Below are 21495 nucleotides of genomic sequence, written 5' to 3'. Positions count from 1 at the left end.
GTGTGTGTGTGTGTGTGTGTGTGTGTGTGTATTAAAGTTAACTGCAACAAACTTACAGGCTGAGAACTGAATTTCTTCCCTTGACTTACGTTATATACCATTTCCCTGTCCAGTCAACCCATGAAGGCAGGTCTCTGGTATTGTCTATTGGTCATGTCAGCTGCCTGATGTTAGCCAAGGTGGCTGTTGGAGGTCACTGTGCCCCATGCTCTTCTTATCCCACCCCACAAAGTCCTGGGCACAAGGGTGTCTTTAAAGGCCAGTGAACTAGCTGGTAGAGGGCATGAATCATGGAGCAAGAATTAGTCCACACAGCCTACTAGAAAGGCCATTCAGCCCATGCCAGAACCCAGATGGCAAACCAAACAGCCCTGGGCAAGCCAGCTACTGTCTTGTTTAGTCATGTTTTGAGTAAAGCCCAGGGGCTGAAAGTATCCGTTCTAGATCCTTCCAGAGCTAGCCTCTAGCAGGAGGTCACCAGACCTGTAGTGCTTACACAGTCTGTTTCCTGGGTTGGGGCACCCACATCTGTACCAACCTCTCTCTGAAGGTCTACTTCTAGGACCTTTCTGTGGCGTCTGTTCCTAGTCTACAGCCAACCCCTTAGTGTTAGAAGCTCCCATCTCTGTGGCAAGGCAGTGAGACGGACTATTGCCAACAAGGTTACTTTGAGGAACACTGCCATCTAAGTCTTCTACCAGGTCAATGCCTGGAACTTCACCAATGTGGTGGTTTGAAGGACAATGGCCCCCACAGGTGTGAATACTTGGTCCCCAGTTGGTGAACTGTTAGGGAAGGATTAGGAGGGGGGGCACTTTGTTGGAGGAGGTGTGTTACTGAGGGTGGGCTTTGGAAGGACTTTGACATTCTCAGTATCTCTCTCTGCCCTGGGCTTCTAGATCAAGATCTAGACTCTCAGCTCCTGCTCCAGAATTGTGTTGCCATATTCCTCACCATGATGGTCACGAACTCTAACTCCCCGAAACTGTAAGCCCCCAATTGTTTTTCTATTAATGGCCTTGGCCATGGTGCCTTATCACAGAAATGGAAAAGTAACTAAGATAGTCCGATACTGCTTTCTCTTCCTATGCCCAGCAGTTAGGTGTCCTGGGTAAGCCACATGCTCAGGAAATCTGAGGACCTAAGGCTGTGTTGAGCAGGGGCTGATATCTGTACCTCCTGTTCTCAGATGTGAAGGCTCGCATCTGCCTAGGGTCCTTTGGAGGAATGCTGGACTCCAAAGGAGGCCCTGGGGCTGTAGGAGTTCTTGGAAGTGCTCAGCTGCTGTGGGATGGTCTGTATGTCAAATTGCTCTGATTGGTCAATAAATAAAACACTGATTGGCCAGTGGCCAGGCAGGAAGTATAGGCGGGACTAACAGAGAGGAGAATTGAGAGAACAGGAAGGAGGAGGGAGACACTGCCAGCTGCCGCCATGACAAGCAGCATGTGAAGATGCCGGTAAGCCACAAGCCACGTGGCAAGTGGGCTGTCAGACTGCCGAGGACCCGGAGAGAAAACTCCAGCTATACTCAGCAAGTGTGCACCAGGGCTGAAGAGGGATGAAGGCCAGCACGCTGTACTCCAGCTATCCCCTCTGCTGCAAGTGGAGACATTCTGGCACCTGGCTGGACCTCTGGGGGTCTCCCAATCTTCCTTTGAGGCTTCCCAGCCCTGCTGACTGATCTTTAGAGCCCGAGAGGGGACTGCTGGGTCTCCAAGAACATTAGCTCACTTCTGTAATTCTCATGCTTTTCAGAGTGACATGTGGGTGATGCCCAGACATACTTCTTGGAAGTTAGCATCAGTCCTCATGTTACTAATTTTACAAGGAAATAGAGTTCTGAATTCTGTCACATGCTGGGGTATCATGGAGAAAGGAAAAAACAAAAACAAACAAACATCCCAGACACTAGGCTTCAAAACATGAAAACAGGCACATGAGTAAATTAAAAACTAGTGAATCAGCTCAGGACTCAGTAGAGACTTTTGCTCTTAGGTGAAAGAGACCCAAAGTACCAGAGACTCAGACTCTTCATGCCTGTGCTTGGGAGTGTGGCTGAGGAGAGAGTGACATCTGCTGGTGGGAAGAGAAAAAGCCAAACAGCTTAGCTTCAGGAAATCACTAAATATTCACGGATTCCCTGTGCACAGGCACACCTGAACTGGCTAAATACAAAGGAATAATCAGCAAAGCCTGCGGTTCGGCCTGCGGTTCATTGTGGAGCCAGGAGCCCCACCAGATGCTCTTCTGCATTCCCTGGCCTGATTTTCCATGGGTTAGGTTAAGTGAGCTATATGACCTCGGAAGTATTTTCTACTAGCTGTAGAGGTCATGCAACAGAAACGGTTTCAGAGAGGATGCACTTTCCTCTGCAGACCTTGGAAAATAGGACCAAGCAACCAGCCTCTGTCATATATCCAGGCATGTTGAGGCTGGTCGGTTCTTGTGTGTAGTAAGACCCCTATGTGCTCTGTGGGTACTTCTTTAGCTCACACTGAATTTTCTCTCAGCAGCCCAGGATCTTTGCTGGGGTCTCTGAGAAGTAGATCAGGAGCCCAGACACAGAGGGAGAAAGAGGCCACATGAGGGAAGCTGCCTTCAGAGCTAGGCTCTGTCTAGCTGCACTTGTCTAAGAACTTGCACCTCCAATGGCCCTGGCTCTAGACAAAAGAATAAAGCTTTTCTGTGCTGAGGCCTCCTGCTGTTTCCTGGGTCCCAAGGACAGATGCAACAGTGCACTCTCTGACTGGCTGTGGAGGACTTCTACAGCCTTGGCAGGGCTTTGGTGAAAGTATATGGAGGTGGGGTGTGGGGGTCAGAGGAGTACTGTTCTTGAAGGCAGACCTAAGCTGAGTCCCAGGCACACTCCATGTCCAAGTCCTAAACCAGCTCTGTGACCTGGAGGGCCTGCCTAGTGGAGGCTGGCCTGGTGGTGGCAGCAGCTTCTCTCCTAGTCCATATTTCCATCATTCTTCTAGAGCAGCTGGGAAAGGATGATAGACTTCTGGCTATAAACTTGGCTTCCATGGCTGTTTCTTTCCCTTAGCTTTTCTGTAAGTAAAGCAGTCAGAACAATGCTGGCCACTCCTAGCTCCCAAGACGGAAGCATAAGCTTGCAGAAGCAGAAGAGGGAGTGATTCACTCTCTAGGAGCTCTTGCCAGAGCAGGCCTTAGTACTGCTGGGCTGTAGGCTCACAGTGCAGGGAAGACCCTGGCCTGTAGGCTCCAGTGCAGGGGAGACCCTGGCCCGCAGGCTCACAGTGCAGGGGAGACCCTGGCCTGCAGGCTCACAGTGCAGGGGAGACCCTTGCCTGCAGGTTGACAGTGCAGGGGAGACCCTTGCCCGCAGGTTGACAGTGCAGGGGAGACCCTGGCCTGCAGGCTCACAGTGCAGGAAAAATGCTTGCCTGCAGGTTGACAGTGCAGGGGAGACACAGAACAGGAGGAATTTCTCTGCAGATCTGGACAGGCCATGAAAACTCAGCAGGTGGGAAGAATGCTGAATCGGAGGGACTGCACATGGGACTGAAGTGTATCTGGAGTCTTCTCAGAATTCTAGCCTGAACTCAGGATATGTACACATTTTCTAGGTACAGATTTCATCAAAATTCTAAAGGGATTCCACTTGACCACACACGCAAGACACAATTTTTATGTATGTAAAGCTCTCCATTACAGGCCAACCACAGGAAAGGGCACAGCAAATCTCTATCTTCACAGCACCCTTGTCATAAGGGGGTGCCTGTCTGGGATCCCCAGCATCACAGCCTAACTCCCCTTCCTTGCTGCTTTTCCACTTAACGCTCGGATTTGCAGTAATTGCAAAACTTTCTCAAAGCTGAGGCTGGCACAAAACCGGAAGAGACAAACTTCTGTGGTGCCTAATGTGGCAGATATTGGGGAGCCAGGTCCCCTGACTGCTCCTCCTCTGGGCAGCCGCTCTTTCTTAACTCAGGTTCTCCACAACTAGTTCACTATTGCTTCCTGAACTTTCTGAGCGTGGAACGATTGTAAGATATAGTAAAGGCTATTTTTGTCTCATCACCGCCACTGTTATTGAGGGGAGAAGACAAAATCTGGGGCACTGAGAAGCCCCTGGAAAGACCTAGACGGAGGACTAGACTCCTGACAGCTGAAGGAAAAGAACAGAAAGAAGGCTGGGAGCAATTTCGGTTCTGAAGATCAGAGCGATAAGCCCCGCACGGCTGTCAGCTTGCTTTCTAATTTAATACTATCCATGCTCTTTTCGCTCATTCATCTCACGCCTTATCTCCCACCCAAGAGAATTTAAGATGACTGGATCTTGACTCCGGCTTTAGCCCAGAAAGTCACCTTCATTCCTTCCCTTTCTTTAGGGAGCACTGGGGACTGGCTACATCTCCCCTTCTGGTTTCCCACGCCTGGTGGGGGGTGGGGGTGGGGCAGCACAGCCCGGAAGCCAGGCCTCCTGGATTTTACCTTGGCTCGGCTCTAGGCCAGCTGCGTGCCTAAAATGGCTCAATGCTTCTGGGCCTCACTTTCTTCATCTGCAGAAGAGGGACTGCAGCAGCAGCAGATCTGGACATCCTAAGCCCTTAAGTCTTCAGAGGAAGCAAACTCGGGCTGTGTTTACAGCATCACCCTGTGGTAAGTTCTGAAGGGTCCCTGCTTCCAGCAATGCTAAACATATGCTTTCCATTGGCAGGTTTCTAAAGGGCCTTCCCTTCCAACAAATAATTCCCTGATGTTGGGCAGATGGCCAGTACCTAAGGGACAGGTTGTAACCTGCTAGGCTAGACAACGGCCCCTCCTGTCACCAGACTGCCTAGCACTTTCTCCAGGTCCAGCAAGGTGGGCCGGGCCCTACCTGTTCGTCTGGCAGACCCCGTGATAGGCCTCAATGGCATCTTCCTGGTCCACATGTTTCTCACTGTTGGGCCAACTTGTTCTGGCGTTGATGTTCGGCTCCTGGAAGGTACCAAATAAAAATTAGCTCTGGTGGTACAAACAATGTCTAGGAAATGGCTTTCTAATATTGAGGTATAGAAATGTGCTTTCGGGAAGAGAGGGAGACCTGGAGACACAAACAGCTGTGGCCATCTTGGGTGGAGGGACACAGTCTTAGCAGGGCCTGGCTGTGAGACACTGAGAGCAAGTAGTGGGGCAGCTGACAAGGATCCCGGGAGGAGAAAGCACCCACAGCAGCAGGCATGGCCCAAGTCTCATTACTGAAGCCACCCCAGGGTCCACATCTAGAGTGGTCTAGCCTATCAGAGCCCACTGGATGACTCGAGTAACCCCTATTCCCTCCCTCCCAGGCTATGATCTGTCCTCAAAGGTGAGGACACCAGAAACAAACAAGAAGAGGACCCACCCCTCCGGAAGGGCTGAGAGAGAAATCCCTCCAGAGACAAAATGAACACTTAGGGGCAAAACACGACAAACAGCCACTATGATTATGTGTCTTGCTTCTTTTGAACATTTTCTTCATTAAAAATAAATAAATTCATGTATATGTCTGTTCATGTGAGTACAGTGCCCGTGGAAGCCAGAAGAGGGGCATCAGATGCCCATAGGGCTGGATTTATAGGCGGTTGTGAGTTCCCTGATATGGGAACTAAACTCTGGTCCTTTGCAAGACCACTGAAGTGCTCTTAATTGCTAAGCCATCCTCCAGTCTCCTTGATCACTTTCTTAAATTCAGTAAATTCTAGAAACTTCTAGCTCCATCTCTTGGTCACGAAGGTCATGAAGAAAGGGCATCGAATCCCTGTGCTGCTCCCGGAGATCTCAAAGACAGACATCTTGCTCTTCAGGTTTAAGACCCCCAAGACACGTAAAAACACAAGCCTACTGGCCCAGTGTCACCCCAAGAAACCCAACCGTGGCTGCCACCTCCTTACCATGTGCTTGCCCCCCAGTCGGCGCTGGTCAGCATTCATGATCTGGGTCCTGAGGATCAGCACCTCCTCTTTGCGGACCTCAAGCTCCTCATTGGCCAGCTTGAGTTGGTTCAGCAGAAGGCTGTAGCTGTCTGGGGAGCTGGGGGTGGAGTTGTCCTGCATGGCTTGGTCGGCGACAGCTTTCCTCAGCTCATTCAGGTCGTTCTTCAGCTTCTTGTTCTCTGACTCAAGCTCTTGTCTCTGCAAAACAGCCAAGGGGCACAGCTGGAGGCTTCCTGGATCCACAGCAAGTTCCAGCTAGCCTGTCTCTTCTCTTGCCTTGACTTTCCCTGTCTGCCAGAAGAGCAACCTTCCGTTTTTAAAGAAGACACACACGGTTCAAGTTCTGATGGCGTCAGTGGTCAGTCAGACCTGGGGATTACTCCTCACCTCGAGTTCTCAGAGAAATGCATCTGATACAATGGCCCTACAGTATTTGCCGGTCAAGCAATATATATTTTGAGCACATTTGGCCATGAAATTCTTCTTTGTGGAAATGCTGTGTGTGTGTGTGTGTGTGTGTGTGTGTGTGTGTGTGTGTGTGTGTGTGCGCGCATGTTTGTCCATATGTAGTGCTGGAGATCAAAGCCAGGACAAATTCTCTTTCACCAAGCTACGCCCCACGTCATGCTGACAGTTGTAAGCAGCATGCTGTTAACAGGACTTCCTAAAGCCTTTGTGTGCTCATCTGCTCTGTGACTTTCTAAGAACTTGAAGTGATAATGCTCGTTAGAGTCACAAGATGACTGAGCAAATCCCAGCGGGTAGAGCCTCTATCATCTGAGCAAGACGCCAAAGCTGAGTCCAGGGAGGGGACGGCTCGTAGCCAGTCGAGTGCCTGATCCAGGATGACGACACAGAGAAGATGAATGGATCTGGAAGGCATTGAGCTAAATGATACAAACTGTCATAAGAGGACAAATACCACACGTGAGTCCACCTTGTGAGACACCTAGAGTAGTGCGTAGAGACAGGAAGTAGAATGCTGTCTGGTTGGGGCTGTGGGGAGGGAGGAGCGGAAGTTCTTCAGTGGAGATAGGTTTTGCAGGATAAACAGAATTACAGGGGTGAACAGCAGTGAGCCGCTTGAACATTAGGAATGACTCCTCTCTTACTGACCCTTACATACACTTAAAATGGTTTGTTTGTTTGTTTGTTTGTTTGTTTGTTTACTTATTTTTGGGTTTTTCAAGACAGGGTTTCTCTGTGTAGTTTTGGTACCTGTCCTGGATCTCGCTCTATAGACCAGGCTGGTCTTGAACTTAACAGAGATCCACCTGGCTCTGCCTCCCTCTGGGATTAAAGGCCTGTGCCACCACTCCAGGCTGACCATAAAATTGTTAGGACAGTAAAATTTATGCTCTATGTATTTTACCATAGTGAAAAAGGGTTGGTCAGTGGAAGGAACAGGAAGGACTCAAGGCTGTTTTCTGGGCAATGGCTATTAGCAAACTGTTCTATTAGTGACCAGCAGACTGCTGATAGTGTCTCGTTATGAAGTCTTTGGGAGGGAGGGCCTGCTCTGATGTCCCTTCCCTCCTCCTTGGGCCTGAAGTCTCCAGTGCTCTACTTCACCCTCTCCTGCCAACTCAGCATTTGCCACACAGGGAAACCCTCTGCCTTACATCTGGATAGGTTTCCAAGTGGTTTTATTCCTGTGGCCACATTTTATTTTAACTGGAGTTGTTTCAAGGAGGAGAGGCATGTATGTCATGGCACAAATACAAACTCCCCTCCATTTCAAAGATGGAGATGTAGGGATGCAGTCACTTGCTTATCGCTCTACTGATGAGCAGATTGGCGCTGAGGACCCAGTCTCCTGAAGCCCGGCTACGTCATCCGTCTACTAGCAGGGAACAGCCAGCCTTACTTACCTTCAGACTGTTATAGGCCAGATCGGCATCCTGGTCCACATCGATGCCATTGTTTTGTTGTTCCATCTGCACAGGAAGGACAGAAAGGTGAGCACAGACCACAGGGCACATGCTCTGCAGACATGTCTGATGGCAGCCAAGCTTTCTCTACTTTTGCATGAATAGCTGGCAACCTCACCCTCCACAGGTATATTCCTCACCTCCCTCAAAAAGTAGCTCAGTTCTCGGGCTACCATGAATTCCCTCCAAAATAGCTCCCTCCTTCCCCACTGTATTACATGGTCCCCACAGATGCTGACAGGTTCAATATGTATAACACTGTGTTTGTTATGAGTTAAATTATATACCCCTAATACTTTTAAGTCCTAAATTCTTCTCCCTGTGAATGTGACCTTGTTTGGAAATAGGGTCTTAGGAGATGTAGGTGAGTCCTAATGCTGTAAGAGGAAAGAGCAGACAGACGCAATGGCCATATTAATATAGAGGAGGGACTGGAGTCAGCTGCAAGTTAAGAACATCAGAAATCAAGAGAAAGGCAGGAGGTTAAGTCCTCCCCACCGCTTACAGGGGACAGCCACATCAAAGCCCACACTTCTGACTTCTGGCCTCTGGAAGAAGAAATTGTTGTTAATAAGCGGCTGATGTGGTGGTCTTTTGTTTCAGCACCTAGCTATAAAACCTGAATATTAATGCTCTTCTCATGTTTTGGGAGTGTGCACTCACGGGTCTGTTTCCCAGGTAATCCAAAGCACCTTGTATTGAACTGAAGCTGTTTCCTCTGTGACCTTCTAGTAAGGCAGCTGGCCCACAGTAGGTATGCAGTACACATAGCAGACGTCAGAATGTCAAAGCTGGTAGCTCTGGGCAGCAGTAACTAGAATAACAAGTCCAGCAGGACTGGGGTCAGCCAAGGACTCCTCTGATTGTGTGGCAGCCATTAGAGTTGAATTGGCTGTTGAAAAGGGGGCACAAACAACTTCCTAAGTGGCTAATTGTTTAGAGTGGGTTTAAGGGGGGGGCATCCCTGAAGAACATGGGTCTTTAGAAATAAAACCTAATAGAGTGCTTAATAAGATTACCTAAGTCCTAGGAACCTGAAGTCCAGGTAAGGCTAGCATTGCTGTGGATGGACCAGGGTACCTGGGCTTTAGAGTGAGCCTCTCCTGCAGTCTCTTCCAGATGAAGGGCATGTACATTTGCCACACTGTTTCCTGCCCAGTAAGCCAGGAAAAAGCCCTGCCAAGGTACCAACTTCTGCCTTGCCTCCCTCCATCACCAGTGGGCCAGGGGATGTAAATGCCTGGAGACAGCACTCCTGCTGCTAGGTAAGTGGCCTGCACTTGCATTCTGTGTGGCACAGATTTGCTACACAACCCCTCTACATGTTGAATACATTAGATTCTTACAGAAAGAGGATCGTGTAGTCATACCCGAAGGGCTATGTAAGTCATCTTTCTAAGTACATGGTCTGTCAGAATCACTGGAGTGGACAAGGTTAATTGTGCCAGGTCAGGGGAAAAGGAATTGGATAGACGGAAAAGTCTGTCTAGCAGTCACAGAGGCCCCACTCTCACAGTGGCTTAGTCACTCCACATGGATGGAATATTCCACAGACACCCCAGTCAGGCTATATTGAATGCCTGGCCTCTAAGGCTGGGGACCTGGGTTATCTCTCTCCAGGTGGCTTAGGATTCCTTTTGAAACCAAGGGAAGACTCAGAAACTCGATCTCTGGAAGTTTAATCTCAGGGGATGATGGAGGGTCCATATTATTTCCTGTTCTACCCCCGTGGGCAACAACACGCAGGACACAGCCCATCGGTCTTGCTTGCTGATTATATTCTGAGAGAGTCCCCTTTTCACTTGGTATCCAGGCAAGCCAACTCTGAAGCCAAGCTTCCATTTCTGAAATGGGGAATCCAGAAATCATGTCTTTAGATACAGGAGAGTACCGGGGAACTTCTATGCCGGGCATACTTAATGCCATCCTTTTCATACACATAGATCACCCATGACTTACGAAGGCCGACTTAAAATCCCTTGATTTTAGTGGCACAAGAGCAACTAACGTTCACCAGAAATTGTCTTTCATTTTGACCTTTGATCTTCTCCCAGGCAGGTGATTTGCTGTATGAGCCTTCCTGGTGCGACAGAGCAATGGCAGCTCTCTGTTATCCCACTGGTCATGGGGTGAACAGCCAACACCCTATGGGTGTGCTGTTGCTGAGCTACTGTCTGGAAGATTGGAGGACTAAAGGATACTTTAACTCAGGACATCTTCAAGGCACAGCGTGCTGTGGGATGTATGGCAAATGTGTTGCTGATTAATCAATAAAACACTGATTGGCCGTTGGCTAGGCAGGAAGTATAGGCGGGGCAAGGAGGAGAATAAAGCTGGGAAGTAGAAGGCTGAGTCAGAGAGACACTGCCAGCCGCCACGATGACAAACAGCATGTGAAGATGCCGGTAAGCCACGAGCCATGTGGCAAGGTATAGATTAATAGAAATGGATTAATTTAAGCTGTAAGAACAGTTAGCAAGAAGCCTGCCACGGCCATACAGTTTGTAACCAATGTAAGTCTCTGTGTTTACTTGGTCGGGTCTGAGCGGCTGTGGGACTGGCAGGTGGGAGAGATTTATCCTGACTGTGGGCCAGGCAGGAAAACTCAAGCTACAACAGCGGGTTTCTTGGGATACATCTCTAAGAACATCTGTCCAGTATTTGGTTTGTTTGTCTGTCAGGACAGCTTTTCCTTATAGTTGGAAGAGTTGTTTATGTACCTAGTGCGTTCACTCCCCACTCTGAACCTAATCTACCCAAGAGACTTAAATCCACCACCAAGATTTACCGATTCACTTACTGCTTATTAAGACAAAAAAAAAAAAGAAACCAAACAATAAAAATATCCCCAAGAATCTGACAGCAAGCCACACCAGAGTCTGCACCACACCTGACTGGAAAGGGAAGAAAGGCATTATGAAAGGAGAGATGGGGTACAGGTGGCGGGGGTCAAGGATGTGGGGAAGAGTGTCAAATCCCAGGATTTTCAGCTGAGGCCTGAGGATAGATCTGCTAGTGATATGACCCAGGACTGGACTTAAATCCCACGAGAAGCATTCCTCACGACTTCAAAGTAAGAAAACGTGGTTCTTATGTCCTGTACTGCTAGAGCCAATGGCTCTCTGATGTGTATAATTAACTCTGCATTCACATCCACACTATAACGCTATTATTTATCTTACACTTACATTGGACTATGTCCCAAACACAACTCAAATTCCCCAATGGCTAAGTTTTTCTCTTGAATTTTTACCTGTCTTAAAAAAAGAAATATGCTATATCCTAGTGAGTGTGTGTGTGTGTGTGTGTGTGTGTGTGTTTGCACGTGTGTGTGTCTGTCACGGCTTGCATGTGCCATGGTATGTGTGTGGAGGTCAGAGGACAACTTGCAGGGTTCAGTTCTCTCCTTCCGTCACGTGTGTCCCTCGGATCAAAGTCAGGCCATCAGGCTTGGCAGCAAGTGCCTTCACCAATACTGAGCCATCTTGCTGGCTCTCTAGTCTCTTTTGTTAACACACACTTTGTGTACTTGCTATGAGCCTGTTCCTAGCATAGTTCTACATGTAGCCTAGGTGCCCCAAAGGTCCTGGAAACACAGCAATTACTTTTTGGTGTAAAGTTCCACACAGTATTCTTTCAAGATGAGGGTGACATCTGCTGGGGTGATGGCCCAGCTGTGGGTAAGAAGGGGCTTGTCTGAGTCAGGGGGTCGAGGTCACGTTAGATTCCAGGCATGGGAGGGTGGTAGACCTTTTCTGCTAAATTTGACTTCTGCTGTATTAGTTTTCTCTGCGTCTTCTGTCAGCCCTCCAGGCATGAGCTCCCACAAACTCCCTACAGCTTCTCAGTGGAAATCCTTTGCCCTGGGATACTCAGGAAGTATACCCTGCACAGAGGCAGTGGTGTGGATGCTCACAGAGGAGCCATCAGTTTGACTCCAGTGAGAGAAGGCTCTGAAACCCAACACGGTCGAGACCCCACAGGCTCACAGAGCTGTCATGGGCTCACAGGCTGTCTATCACAGGCTCACAGGCTGCCACGGGCTCACAGGCTGCCACAGGCTGTCTGTCACAGGCTGCCACAGGCTGCCACAGGCTGTCTGTCACAGGCTGACACAGGCTGACACAGGCTGTCTGTCACAGGCTGACACAGGCTGACACAGGCTATCACAGGCTTACAGGCTGACACAGGCTGACACAGGCTGTCTGTCACAGGCTGACACAGGCTGTCACAGACTGACACAGGCTGACACAGGCTGACACAAGCTTACAGGCTGTCACAGGCTGCCATAGGCTATCACAGGCTCACAGGCTGTCTGTCACAGGCTGCCACAGGCTGTCACAGGCTGTCTGACACAGGCTGACACAGGCTGACACAAGCTTACAGGCTGTCACAGGCTGCCATAGGCTATCACAGGCTCACAGGCTGTCTGTCACAGGCTACCACAGGCTGCCACACACCTGAACTTTCTTGCTGTCCTGCTGCTCCTTTTCTAGCTGCACCTGCAGCTTCTTCCTCTCCTGCTCAAGTTCCCGCACTCTCTTCTGCAGCTTCAGGAAGACGGTCATGTCCATCGCTGCCTTCTCTGCACCGATCTCCTGCAAAGGAAGAGGGGCACACACGAGACTGTTTCCACGGGACAAGTGCTTCGGGAACACAATGCCTGCTGCCCACCTCTGCATCAGCCATCTGTCTCTGCTCCTCCCCAACACCAGTCTTTGCCTCCAACACAAAGCCAGGGCCAAACTACCAGCGTTTCTCATAGGAAAGCTGGTGCTGTGGGCTTATTCTCTTCTAGATTATATCTCTGTCTCAGCCATTTACATTCCTCCTGTGTGAGCCGCTTAAATGACCGATCACATATTCTAAGAACAAATGGACACAGGCACAGCCATTTTCTTTGGAAGCTAAAAGGGAATTCACTTCTGGAAAACGGCATTACATGAGAGAAACAATCTCAGGACACAGTCCTTCCTGATGAGGGATCACCGTGGCCACCAGTCACCGTAAGTGTGATGCCAACAACTACCTGATTGCAACTTGAAACAATCAATATTTCTCCTGCCAAGATGCCAGGATCTTAAATGCACCGATTTCTTAGTATATTTCTATCTTTTCAAATTCATGTCTGGATTTTACTATGTGGGTTATGTATGTGCACAAATGTGTCTGCTTATGAGTGGGTAATGTATATGAACATGTATGCAGCCTGTTTTTAACTATGCTGTGTACATGTGTGGCAGCATGATCTTGTTGTACCTCATGTAATGAGTACTTTGTGCTTGGCCAGCTCAGGATCTGCCTTAAAGAACGCAGCCTTGGAGACAGCAGTGCTCATATCTGCATGGAAACAGTATCCACACAAATGTCGGGCTGTACATCTGTGTGGCTTGCACAGTCTGTAAGTCCACTGCCACCCAGTGAACCTGCTCTCAATGCCTGTCCCCTGGACCCTCTGAGCCACCACCAACAAAGCAGCAATCTCTGTTAGGTAGTTCCATGCAGGCAATCAACACGTCCCTGGAAAGACAGCTGTAAACAGTGCCCAGACTTACCTCCACCTGCTGAAGGGCATCCTCAGTGTCTCCAATCTCAGAAGTGGAAATGGAGGGGTAATTGGAATCAGATTCTAAGCTACTTTGATTTGACGGGTTCTTCCTGTGGCCCGGAGTTTGCTGCTCAAGGAGAAAAATGTGACAATCCATAACTAGCTCATATGATGAGAACTAACTTCTCAAGGAGCAGCAGGCCCTGGACATCAGCCAGCTGCCTCGCTTGTCAACAAATGTGCACAGCGCTGCTCCTTGAAACAGCAGATAAATAGCTAGTCCCATGTATGCTAGGCAAATGCTCTACCAAAGAGCCACATGCCCAGCTCTCTCCTTGTCTCTCAAAGCTTTACAACCCACGACACCCAGAAAGTAAGAAGGAACAGCCCTTCATCAAGCTGTACCCTCTGAATGCACACAGTGTACCCCTTCTCCGTGCTCTTGAAAGGAACGCTGCAACCCTACCCTGAACAGCCTCTCCTTGCACTCCATTCTGCCCACAGAAACGGTAGTAATTAGAAATAGACTGCACCTCCAGGGCTCTTCATTTAAAAAGACCTTTCAGTTTATTTTTTGGCAGCCGGTTTGTCTTTAAGAGTGAAAACCGAGCTTGGTGGAATTTTTAGATTTCTATTTCAGTTCCTATTCAGATTCCTTTCCTGGTTTCCATGCAACTAACTTACTGATGTTGAATATGTATGTTGGGAGGGAGTATTCGTATGGGTAAATAACAATGTCAGATCTTGAAATGTCACAAAAATATCTTGCATTTTGTCAGAGATTAGGAGACCCAATCAGGCTCCAAGGGTCTCTCTCCATATGTGTCAATGCAGCTGAGGTCACAGCCTACCACACCACTGTCTCAACACTGGAGTTTTCTAGAACAAGGAGCAAGATGACAACATACACATACAGGAAAATAATTCTTAACCTCCTAAGATCTCAATAAGACCTCAGTGTTGAGAAAGGGCATCTTCAGGAAGGGACCACTGGCTGGCAGCTTCCGAACACAGCGTTCCCATGGGAAAGAAAGAATAGGTGGTCTAGCACACATGCCTGTTTGCTGAGCAGGGCAGTGACAGAGAGCAAGGCTATATAGCCAGCTCTAAAAGGGCAGAAAAGGAAGCCATTTCCACCAGGCAGCAGAACCGCCTCCCTTGCCTTTACGATGGTCACCTCATCTCGCAGGTTCTCATATCTCTGCTCCAGCCGGGAGTATTCCTTCACGAGGTTCTGGTACCTGGACCTCTCCTCCTCCAGCTCCTTCTTCATCAGGAGGTTCTCCTCTACAGAGCTCTGGGAAGATTCAGCTGGAAAGCAGGCATGAGAAGCTGGGTTTCAGCAACTGAGGGGGATCCTCAAATGCGCATGCCCTGCTAGGAGCCTTCTGACTAATCTCCTGTTAAGAGGCTCATGTCATTCTCCTCACCTACTGTGGAGTTGAGGAGGGAGGGGCTCATTATTCGGAACCAAGGGTTCCGACAGGAAGAAGGGTGACCCTGCGCTTAGGGAGGTGGGGAGAGAAACTCTCAATGCACATGAGCACTCCCACCCAGCCCGTGTGCCTGCCTCTCTTGTGACAGCTGCCATAAGGACTACTGGCAGCATTTCCAGCAGAACCAGGCTTCATTCTCAACTCTCATAATCCTGATCTTTCAGGTTCTTGGAGACCGGACCAGAGATGATATAGGGAGAAGCGGGCTAGGAACCTAAGAAATTCAGATGGGCTTTATTCTCTTGCCAACCTTGTATCCATAGTAACGGAAGGGAAGTGAATTGTTTTTTTTTAAAGGGCAGTTTGAAAGCATCTCCTATTTTCACAAGATCTTAGGCTAGTAGGGGGCTGTGAGGTTGTGATGCTCAGCTGCCCTGTGAGAAGGGTGAGGTCTCTAAGGATGGGAGGAGATATGATTACACTGAGCAGACAAGAACTGGGTTTATGCACTCCACTGTCCCCCCTCAGACAAGTGAGTCACAGGGGTGGGTGGCAGCCTGGGAGTTGGTGAGCACTTGAGAGAGGCTCATCTAGGGTCTAATCAAAGATCCTGTCCTTCAGCAAACAGAGTGACCGTGTGGTAGGAGACACAGGTGATAAGGATGAGCAAGACAAATGTAAAAACACGCACGGGCGCCCAACTGTGCTAAGCACCAGCTTAAGCACTTCGCCTGTGTATCTTGCTCACTTCTCTCACAAGCCCTTCCGGGTCTGTCTTTCCTGCCCATTTTCAGATGGATACTCACACAAGGTCACAGGGCTTGTGCAGCAGTGTCATGCTTTGAATAGAGGACCTCCTGATCCCAAGTCCCACATGTGGTTTCACACATGAAGAACATGTTCCCCTTTCAACAGACTCTCCAAAGGAATGTCACAGCAGGATGCTAAGATTCACCATCCTTTCCCCCAGCTCTCCCTTAGTAAGCCCTTCCTCCTCTGCATCATCTAGCAGGCCAGGGAACAGCGAAGAGAGAGAAGAGGGATGTACAGCTGGTTGGAGCTTACCTTTTGATTGGCGCAGGATTTGGTTATTAAGGTGCTCCTTCTCGTCCTTCAAGAGAGCATTTTCATGTTCCAGGTCTGCAACTCGCTGAAAGAGATCAACAGGTAAAACGAAACCCAGAAAACAAAACAAAACAAAAAATTCTTCGCTTGTGTGATAGAAGAGGATCCTTCAGAGGAGATGGACTTCTGATAGGTCATGGGTAAATGCCCTACCTAGGAAAACGGATTCAACCAAAGCTGCTTTTATTCTGAAGGAAAATTATATACAGAGAGAATCCAAGTTAAGCAAGACAGAGTGGGTCAAACTGCTTGTGGTCATCTGGGACTCACAGAGACCCCCCAAATGTCCATGCTCAGCTCACACTCCTTCCTTATTGATGGACGCACAGAAAAGAAAGCCCTCTGTACTTGTCTCTCTTGCTGAATCATGAGCTATCAAATCTGAGTCTTGGGAAAGCCAGAAGCTCACAATGGTCACAACGTCTCTGGTCTTTGTCCCATCTGCCCTCCCCTGCCTCACTGGACCAGTGTTCCAGATTCTGAGATGGGGAGACACATGTGGTACTGACACCCAGATCTAATCCCGGCATGTGGCTCCTGAGAACACTACCAAAGGAAACATGGGGTGATGGGAATCTGGTGGGTCACCAGTAAACGCTATACTTAAGAAAATGGATTCAACCACAGGTGATTATGACTGCAAAAATAAATAATAAGTTAAATAAGAAAAAGAGGCAACATTAAAGAAAAACCTAGGACTTCTGAAGAGAAAAAATTGTGATTATAGAAATATTTGTGTTTTTCTTAAAGTAACAATGCAGATTAATGTTCTAAAAAGACTTTGAAATCATTCGTTAGTATTAAGCATGAGATAATGTCCAAGTGACCCAGAAATCCCACTTCTAATTATATACCCCAGAGGAATAAAAACCTAACCTTCATAAAAACCTATACAAAGGTGACTATAGTAACACTACTCATAGGAGTCAAAAGTAAAAACAACTAAATGCTAATCAACTCATGGCCCAATGGCATAGCCCTACAATGACTTAGGATTTAGCAATAATTACTAAAATACTAACTAGGGCCAGTGAGTCAACTCAGAAGGTAAAGGTGCTTGCTGCCAAGGCTGATGACCTGTGTTCAATTCCTGGAACCTACATGGTAGAGGAAATAGGGACAGGGTTTCTCTGTGTAGCTCTGGCTGTCCTGGAACTTGCTCTGTAGACCAGGCTGGCCTTGAACTCAGAGACGTAGCTGCCTCTGCCTCCCAAGTGCTGGGTTGAAAGGTGTGTGCCACCACCACCCCAGCTTGGGAGTAGACTTTTGAAAGTTGTCTTCTGGCCTCTACACACAAGCTATGGCATGTATGTACCCCTCCAAGATAAATAAACACAATAAAATTAAAAACAAAGTGTTAGATCCATGAAAAACATAATGCTGGGTAAAAGAAGCTATCCACAAAAAATAGCATCTGTATGATGAATTGGTAAGGGCTGTCTACACTGAAATCACACCCCCACCTTCTAATGGTTCTACATTGAATTCACTCTTCAGTAGTTGCTTTTCCCATTATTTAGGTCTCATCTATCACTTTTCCAAGAAGCCTTCTTATCTTCCAAGGATGAAGCATCCAGTGTCTTCTCTTATTGTCAGTCATGTTCCTCTACAGCCCTTTTCAGATCATATGAAGCTTGGCTTACCCACTCAGCCTATGGACCAACAGACCATCTGCAGTGGGATGGCTTCGGAGGATAGGACAACCTGGCAGTATGGTTCCAGTGAGAAATGTCTCCCACATGCTCATCATATATTTGAACACTAGGTCCCCAGTTTGGTAGCAATGTTTGGGGGTGGGTGTCATGGTACCTTTAGGAGGTGGAGCCTTGCTGTAGGAAGTATGCCACCAGGGGCAGGCTTTGAGTGTTTCTACCCTTGCCCCACTTCCTGTTGTGTGTGTGGATGTGATTAGATAGCTTCCTTCTCTTGCCATTGTATTTTCCCTGATTGTTGCCCTGTCTTCTTTCCTCCCATGATGGACTCTCCCCCTGGAACCGTAAGGCAAAACAAACCCTTACTTTCTTAAACTGCTTTTAGTCATGCTATTTTATCACAGCAACAGTAAAGTAACTTATATACATGGGCTATCCACTCCACCATGAGTTGTTGGTCAGGGAGGCCACAGAAGCCACCAAAATAACATAGGTTAACGCCATTGCTCTTAGTTGCCCTCAAGGACTAGATGTTAAGACCTTATTGCTGAAGATGCCACTCACTTTGGACTCAGGACATAGAGAAATCAACCTTGAACCGACCAGAAAAATTCCTCTCTGCTGGATAGCTTACATAATGCTAGAAGGAACTATGAAGACTGTTGAGGGGATAGGGGGAAGGCATCAATGGTCTTATCCAGTGCTGGACCTGACATGTTACAATACTGGCCTGCCTGGAGAGATGCAACAGTTGCCTGAAGGTTAGAGGGGTAGCCAATCACTTTCTGTTATGACGAGGTCTTTTACATTGGAGGGATTCAAGCTGGGATTATAAATCCATGACTAAGACTAACAGTTCCTGAGGGGGAACTTACAACAGTAAGCCTTGCTAATTGGTCATGCTGTCAAACTACCTTCTTATGTTTATGTTTACATCCATAAATTTTTGTTTCTCACCACTTTGGTTAGAGAGGCTTCTTTTTGCATGGGCAGTGGTTGATGCAGAATCATAAATGGTCAAAATGCCAGGTTTAAGTGATAGTCAGTGCTGGCTGTGGATGGGTCATCCACAGCAGATGCCTCCTCGCCTCCCCTCCTGCCTCCCGCCCCGCCTATCCAAGGCTCAGGGAACACCAGAGAAGAATGGGTGGAAAGAATGGAAGAGCTTGAGGAAGGGGAGGAGCTCTGAAAAATGACATGGCATGACCGTGGTTACCTGCACAAGATGAAGGCAGTTGAAATCCCAGCAGGGGTGGGACAAGGAAGCTGAGGTTCCACCCTTGGTGGAGGAACTATTGACAGCTGATGTCTACTCAGGGAAGGAGAGTCACTCTCCTTTGAGGACATGGCCACTGGGAGGTTGCCCATGCCCCAGTGGATGATCTCACAGCCATGTATATATGGGCAGCCTAATTGGACTCACAAAGTTATTAAAAACAAGAAAAAAAAAGAACACCTGAAGTTTTAGAGTGTGGGACACTAGGAGGAGCTGGAAAGAGATAGTAGCAGATGGTCTCAAAGAATAAATTAAAAATATTCCAAAATCTAAGGGGTGAGAGGCTGGTGAGATGGTGTGTCAGAGGGAAGGGGGGCTGCCACCAAGCCCGATGACCTGACCTCAATTCCAGATAGAAGGAGAGGACTGACTCTTAAAAGTTATCCTCTGACCTGCACACACACACACACGCACATGCACGCGCACGCGCACACACACAGTGATGACAATGATGTTAAATATTTAGGCAATGGAATCTGAACACAAAAGTTGAAATTAACATCCTTTGGATATGTAAGCAAATTCAAAATAATGACTAAATCTCGCATCTCCAGGATAGTCCAGGGCATGTGTTCCAGTTCATTACCCAGCTCAAAGAGCCTTCAATTCTAAAGACAGAGTTGCTTATCTCTGGAGGTTTCACAGGTTACAGCGGTTCCTGAGATCACAGAGGACTTCCAGGTCTGACCCCATCTCTCTGCCAAATCCTTACTATTCTTCTTCTCCTGTCTGCTCAGTACCAGCCACTATAGAAGTCCTCATGGCTCACTCTTACCTCACTCAGGGGTCTTCTTAGAGAGGCACCTCTGGCTGTCACATGTGACCCATGCCCCGCTACCCCTATAAGCCACTCTTCATCCCCTTTGCTCAGCTTTCTTTTATAGCACATGGTGGATAATCTCAGAAGGACTCCCGTCTCCACCTTCTGTTTCCTAAGATGCAAAGGACCTTTTTGGTTATTATTTTTGTCTCACTATGTAGAAGAGTCTCTAACACACAAGGCACTCAATAAGCACCTGCTGCGTGAAGGACAATGACTTCTATCATTCTGTGGCAAGACCCGTCATCCTCAGGTGAGTTCAAGCCCTTTCTAGTAACTGCCAGCTTTTTCATGAAGCCACAAATCCTGAGCCAATAAAATCACAACTCTGAGTACAGCAGGTCCAAGAATCTCTGAGCTACACCTTGAGAAGACTCAACACATGAGAGCCCTGTACTCTTTCCAGTCAGATGCCTCTGCTTCCATTCAGCAAAACCTCAAACCTAAGGCCATAAACTGGAACCACGCAAGGAAGCCAACCAATCAGCAGGAGGTGGTTCTGTGACTGATAATGTGGACCAACACACAACCTGATGCACCAGCTGAAGCGCTCAGGACCTGGGGCCTACTAGACACCTGGAAAATCCCAAGGATGCCTCAGGGTCAAGCAGTTGGCTGTGGGTCGCTTTTCCCCTCCCACTGTACCCTTGTACCAAGGTAGGCTCTGTGAAACCTTCAGAGCCCATTCTGAATTAGGAGCTTGTGGTGGTGTGAAAGAAAATGGCCCCCAAAGGGAGTGCCACTATTAGCAGGTGTGGCCTTGTTGGAGGAAGTATGTCACTGTTGGGATGGAATTTGAGGTCTCCTATGCTCAAGCTATACCCAGAGTCACAGTTCACTTCCTGCTGCCTGCGGATCAAGATGTAGAACTTTCAGCTCTTTCTCCAGCACCACGTTTGCCTCCATGTTTCCTACCATGATGATAATGAAACTGTTAGCTACCCAAATTAAGGGTTTTCCTTTATAAAAGTTGCTGTGGTCATGGTGTCTCTTCACAGCATTGAAACCCTAACTAAGACAGAGCTATTGCCTCCATGCCAATGGCAGCCCAGGTAGCCACCTCCCTTCTAAGTAACAAAGTCACACAAAAAAGCACAGCTGCATGAAGGCAGCCAGGGAGGGATTCTGAGACTTTAAGAAGGAATAGAAGGGACAAAGTTAGGAGCCTTAGTGAGGACTACTCTATGGAGAGGCTGAAGTAATGTCTCCCTCTGCAGAAAACGATAGGCTGGGTGTGACAGGGGCAGCTCCATGCTCTGTGGACACAGAGATGAATTCCTGACTCCTAAGGGCTAAGGCAGCATAGCCATGTGGCCTACTAGGTAAAACCATCAGAGGTGGCAGCCCCAAGTGTTCCAGGATGCCAGTTCCAATACAGCACTTGCAGTTTCTGCTGACAGGAACATCAAACCCATTAATTAAACATCCGCCAGCCGCTGGCTCCAACTCTGTGCTTTGCTGGTCTCATCAATCTCACTCAATGCAGAGAAAGCCCCTGGACACAACCAGGAGGAGACCAACTGTCTTCTTATTCAGCATTTGTTCAGGCTGGATACTGCCTTTGCTAAATATTAAACCCCAGCCAGGCAGACACTAGAATAGAAACTGGGAGCCAGCCATCCCTCGACCATTCTCCAACCACTGGAATAAAATATTCCACAGTCTGTTAGAGAAAGGAGAATGTCTGTTTCCCATTTTCCATGTTTCCATTTCCTAGAAGGAGTGGATCTCCCCACTCAATGGATCACTCTATTCTAGTGTCTTTTGAGGTTGTTAACAT

General features: G+C 48.2%; 1 protein-coding gene and 1 long non-coding RNA gene across 3 annotated transcripts in view; one reads left to right on the top strand and one right to left on the bottom strand.

Moving 5' to 3' along the window:
• The window catches only part of Myo5b (myosin VB), a 213827-nt gene that overhangs the window by 26515 nt on the left and 165817 nt on the right, over positions 1-21495 (bottom strand). The window contains exons 23-29 of the mRNA XM_059246817.1: positions 15908-15992; positions 14584-14717; positions 13414-13533; positions 12319-12456; positions 7799-7864; positions 5886-6125; positions 4850-4950 (exon numbers count right to left, since the gene is read on the bottom strand). Of these exons, the coding sequence (XP_059102800.1) occupies positions 4850-4950; positions 5886-6125; positions 7799-7864; positions 12319-12456; positions 13414-13533; positions 14584-14717; positions 15908-15992 (884 nt within the window). The remainder of the gene's footprint in view (positions 1-4849; positions 4951-5885; positions 6126-7798; positions 7865-12318; positions 12457-13413; positions 13534-14583; positions 14718-15907; positions 15993-21495) is intronic.
• LOC131896202 (uncharacterized) lies at positions 6670-10083 on the top strand. Of its 2 annotated transcripts, XR_009375379.1 has the most exons (4): positions 6670-6854; positions 7873-7985; positions 8968-9123; positions 9913-10083. It is a non-coding gene; the product is annotated as an uncharacterized LOC131896202 (long non-coding RNA). The 2 variants fall into 2 exon arrangements; XR_009375380.1 differs by lacking the exon at positions 7873-7985.

This window comes from Peromyscus eremicus, chromosome 19 (assembly GCF_949786415.1).
Source record: "Peromyscus eremicus chromosome 19, PerEre_H2_v1, whole genome shotgun sequence".
NCBI lineage: Eukaryota > Metazoa > Chordata > Mammalia > Rodentia > Cricetidae > Peromyscus > Peromyscus eremicus.
This window is presented reverse-complemented; position numbering and strand designations above follow the sequence as displayed.